At 40.2% G+C, this 5,044-nt stretch overlaps 1 protein-coding gene across 2 annotated transcripts; it reads right to left on the bottom strand.

Annotated features, from left to right (window-relative positions):
- Positions 1-170: 170 nt before the first annotated feature.
- tiprl (TIP41, TOR signaling pathway regulator-like (S. cerevisiae)) lies at positions 171-3,110 on the bottom strand. Of its 2 annotated transcripts, none has more exons than XM_028983318.1 (8): positions 3,075-3,110; positions 2,164-2,283; positions 1,906-2,085; positions 1,710-1,809; positions 1,509-1,640; positions 1,326-1,421; positions 1,176-1,238; positions 171-739 (listed from the first exon to the last, which is right to left on the bottom strand). In XM_028983318.1, exons 2-8 carry the CDS (start codon positions 2,271-2,273, stop codon positions 608-610), a joined length of 813 nt encoding a protein of 270 aa, XP_028839151.1. In that variant the 5' UTR covers positions 2,274-2,283; positions 3,075-3,110; the 3' UTR covers positions 171-607. The 2 variants fall into 2 exon arrangements, with proteins under 2 accessions (XP_028839151.1, XP_028839152.1); XM_028983319.1 differs by having other exon boundaries at positions 2,996-3,095.
- Between the last annotated feature and the right edge of the window lie 1,934 nt (positions 3,111-5,044).

Raw genomic sequence — 5,044 nt, 5'->3', positions numbered from 1 at the left:
AACTCGGATCGGAAGAAAATGGTTCCGCCTTCGGCATTTATCAGCCACGACGCTACGTATTACACATGAATTTTCTGTTGAGTCAGATCAGTGTATTGTGGCTGACTAGTATAACTACACGAAATAAAAAACAAACTAGGTAAAAAAAAAAAAAAAAGACAAAAACACTATTTTCACAGTTCATCACAAGTGATTCTATTTTATTAAGTTATCTGATAAGGTCAATTCAATTTTTTTTATCTTAGGTTCCCAATAGAATTCATTGCAAGTCAGGGTGAAGTGCACATAAAATAAACTTGAGGACGTGTCAAGAATAGAGAAAAACAGAATAAAATTACAGTAATAAAAATAGGGGAAACAATCTCACAAAATAATGCATCAGTCAGCTTGTAAGATTGATCTACTTTCATATTGCCCGACACCCAAAAACATGTACATATTCAAAACGTTTACATTTTAATTGAGTATGTGAAAAACTGTCATGTCAAATAAGAATAATATTCATCACACCAGACAATGCTTTTTTCAGTAAAAAAATTTTTTTTGGAGAATTCTGAACCCTACACAAGTTCATAAAATCTCCATTACTGTCCAGTCACATGAGGCATCACTGCACATCGTCTCCTCCTTCCATTTCCGCCACTTTCTCAGGGAACTCCAGTTTCTCACACTGTGTCAGTTTTAGGGGTAGGTACTGGGCAATTTCATTTGGGTCTGTGTATAGAGATGGTGGAACATGCTAAGGAAGGGGGGAGAGAAAAAAAATTAGAATGACATTAAAAAAAAATCTATTTAATTGAACTCATCTCTTGCAGCCAGAATGAGGGGTTCATGTAATATAGGGTGGTAGTAGCCTAGTGGGTAACACACTTGCCTATGAACCAGAAGACCCGGGTTCGAATCCCACTTACTACCATTGTGTCCCTGAGCAAGACACTTAACCCTGCGTTGCTCCAGGGAGACTGCCCCTGTAACTACTGATTGCAAGTCGCTCTGGATAAGGGCGTCTGATAAATGCTGTAAATGTAGTATTTGCAAATTTAAAACAATGCAAATAAAAATATAAAATTGCCAAAAGACAGAAACCTTTCCATTCAGATAAATGGCAGCATGCTTACTTCTCATCACTTCTCTCTGAGCACAATATGAAAAAACTTCACGTTATCAACTTTTACCTGCAATGTTGATATTTTGCTCTCCCGTGTGCTGAACTCCCTCAGCATATAATTTTTACTGGCCTGCATGAAAAAAAAGAAAAAAAAAAAGATGACGTTGTTACATCAAAAACTAAATAGAACATATAAATTAAAAAACATTTTCCTTGCCTCATGATAAATTCTTGTGTCGTTGATTCGGATCAGGACACCATCCACTCGCAAGAAGAACCGCATCAGGATAAAGAAGCTTGTGGGCATCACCCTCTGCAGACCACAATGCATCAACACTCATGATCTAAAAGCAGCTTGAAACCAGACGAACGAGGGGGTTGCCGTCTCAACAGCACTTACAATTTTCACGCTGATCATAGACACGCCGTGGTCATGGAGCTCGTCCTCGAACAGCAACACCTCTTCAAAAAACATGATCTGCTCCCGAGCCTTCAGCTTCTCCAGGTCTATGCGCTCTGTAGTGGGCGTTACCTGTTTCGGCGAGGCCAGCTTCAGTGTTCAGTGCTCATGGCAATCGCATTTCTGAAAAGACCAGATTACCTTTATTTGCAAAGCATCGCCTATCAACGTGCCTCTGTAGTCTGTTGTGTAAGTCCAGTCATAGCGCTTCACTACTTCTTTGGAGTGCTCTGAATCAGCTCTGCAAGCGAAGACAGCTTCAGTAAGATCTTCAGCGATGATCACACTGGCCGGGTCCATATCTATTTCACTAGTTATCCAACAAAGAGGGAGCTACCTGCTTTCTTGCCACTCCTGGGCACAAGCCACTTTCACAGAGTCTTCCATGTTATTGACGCGCTTGAGGGCATCAATGGCGTTGAATTCTATGCCGAAGCTATCCGAGTGAAGAATCCTTAGAACATTGTCTCCAAACAGCATCTCTGGCAGGGCAGGCATGTGCATCTCCTCAGCCAAACTAAAAAAAAAAAAAAAGATAAAAGACAGTGACCTCTAGAAACATGTGCACAGATTTCTTTTGAATGCATGTGCTTACTGCTCAATGTCTTTAGACTTCATTATGTGTGTCGTTGCTGTAGTGACTTTCCAGGGTCCGAACGTGAAGTCTTGCTTACTGCTTTTAAACCCGTGGGACATCATGTTCATCTTCCACAGTCTGGAAAGATGTGGTAAGTGCCTTAAAAACATTACATCTTAACACAAAACACCCTTTACTCGCCACTTGTGAGTCATTAAAATCTGTCCCGTTCGTACATTCATGAACACTGCAGAAAAGACGAGGCTCCACCTTAAATAATCCCGAAGATGCGCCGAGTGGCCAGTAGAGGGAGCATCGACTCCTTTCGGAGTACCAGTATGCTGAACTACGAGAATTGACAGTTTACATACATTTTTTATATCGATTCCTGGAAACTAGCCTCTATACTTTGTTCATCCCGATTTCATTTTCATTTACAATAAATGTTCTGGCACTCTGATCAAGCCTCTTCTCAACATTCCCCTGTTCTTGGGGTTATTCGTGAATGTGAAGTGTAGAATGCATACTTTACAGGGGTTTTCAGTATAAATAGTGAAACAGCATGGGTTTTTTAAGGTGGACCGGACAAGGCGAACTACTGGTTACTATACACACTGAATTATTTTCCAGAATGCACTTTAATTTTCTGTGATGCGCTTCTGGATGGCTTATGTTCAATTCTTGTACAGAATACGACAGAGACAATGCTAAATCCGCTTCGTTATGTTGGATACATGCTGTATATTTTTATACATCTTCAAATTCCAAGTTCAGTCGTGCTTTCATAATAAACTATGCTTGGCTAGTTAGCCAGTAGCTAATGCTCGGAGCAGCAGCCAAAACGCCTCACCAGCAGCGTGTCGTCCCTCTTTATCCTGCTGCTAGACTATCCCTGAGCAGTGTATCCTCCCTTCATGACAACAACTCACCTCAGTTTCTGCAATGGCGGCCCATCCACGACGGTACAACCGCGAACACCGTCCGGGCTGCCAGCGCAGCCCCGCGTTCCGGTTCCGGTTCCTACGGCGCCTATTTACTACATGGTGACACATGCACTTTGAGTAACTTTGATATCCTTAACTAGTTTCCATAACTTTTTTAACCAATGGCAGATCATCTTTGACGTTTTGAAATATGCCATTTTTAAAAGAAAAAAATTCTCAAAAACGCCATCTTCTGCATCATAGCGAAAGTGTTTATTTTGCATACAAAATACAGTTTTAAAGTTTACTTTGGCACGTAGTGGATGATGTAAGTATAAAGTTAATTGTATAATCTTCAGGACATTCATGTGCACTGCACAGAACAAAGATCTATGAACTCTTGATGGTTTTGCAATTATAACTGGTATTAAATTCTACAGTAATTAGATCGTTTCCATATGCTGTTGTCTGAACTAAGTGCATAATATGCAGCTGAATGTGAAAGCTTTTGAAATTCACGGTTTTGCCAATTAAATTGTCATACACTGTAATCTGATATTCAGCAAAGTCTGGGATAGCAACAATATATGATTAAATGGTTACACTAGATTTATAAATGTATTTCTTCTTTTCTTGTGTCTTTTATTTTCTTATTTTCTAAAGACTTTTATTTTGTTTACCTGTATTCTGATGTGGGTATGGGAATTATAACGACAATCAGGGTGTTTGTTTAATTGTAGAATGTTAAAATGTGTTAATGTTTCTGGTTATGTCAAATATGTTTCTGTATTTTTGTTTGTTCAATTTATGATTATTATAAAAAGTTATGTGGGTTCTAAAACTTTGATCACCCCCCGAAAAGTGTTTGGATGCGGCCGTGCCCTTGGGTTAGTGGGTTGGAGACCCGGTTTAGTTCTCTTAGACACATGGCATGAGCTATGAGAGGTGTGTGGGGTTTGTTTGTAAAACGTTATTGCTTCTATTTTAATTTATGTACATATTCGGAATATTTTGCATGTGTGTTATTTTGTGAATATTTTTTTTATGTTCTGTTATTACTGTATATTGTAGAGAGAGGTGCAGAGAGACGCGGTTTGTGACGCGATGTTCTGATGTGACCTTGTTTTTGTACAGGTATGCAGTACTGTAAATACTTTATGTTATTTGTTAGTTCTCTTGGACACATGGCATGAGCTGTGAGAGAGAGGTGCAGAGAGACGCGATTTGTGACGCGATAGTCTGACCTTGCTTTTGTACAGAATACAGTTTGCACGGAAAATCTCTTGGGTGTCGGCTCGTCATTGCGGTTCAAGAAACGAAATAAAAAAATTACACAACGCAGAAGAATGTTTCAAGTGTGTTTCATCAGTCAAAGTGGGTGGTGACCGCTTGTGGAGCCGCGTTGGGTCTCTGCACACAGGAAAGAGAGGAGTGCAAACCTACAGTGACCTGAATTCTGAATTCATATATTCTGACAAATATTTAATGAATATATTACAGAACTCGGCAATGTCTGAGAGTAGTCAGACTGTGTTTGGCACATATTTACTAAATGATCACTCAACACATTTAAACTTTAAAGTTTAAAGTGAAGTGATTGTCACATGTGATGCACAGCACACGGTGCACACAGTGAAATTTGTCCTCTGCATTTAACCCATCACCCTGAGTGAGCAGTGGGCAGCCATGACCAGCGCCCGGGGAGCAGTGTGTGGGGACAGTGCTTTGTTCAGTGGCACCTCAGTGGTACCTTGGCGGATCGGGATTCGAACCGGCAACCTTCTGATTACGGGGCTGCTTCCTTAACCGCTAGGCCACCACTGCATACTGTTTTAGTCCAGTTAATGTCCAGTGAACAAACTGACATTTTTACCCAAATAAAGTCTTTCAATAATTATCAATGCTCATCATCTCTCATAGCAGCTGATGTTGCCCTACTGAACTCAACTGTACTGAAATAGTTCATCTTCCTGTTA

Source organism: Denticeps clupeoides, chromosome 6 (genome assembly GCF_900700375.1).
Source record: "Denticeps clupeoides chromosome 6, fDenClu1.1, whole genome shotgun sequence".
In the NCBI taxonomy this organism is placed as follows: Eukaryota; Metazoa; Chordata; class Actinopteri; order Clupeiformes; family Denticipitidae; genus Denticeps; species Denticeps clupeoides.
The sequence above is the reverse complement of the archived record's forward strand: the minus strand, read 5'-3'. Positions and strand labels throughout refer to the sequence as shown.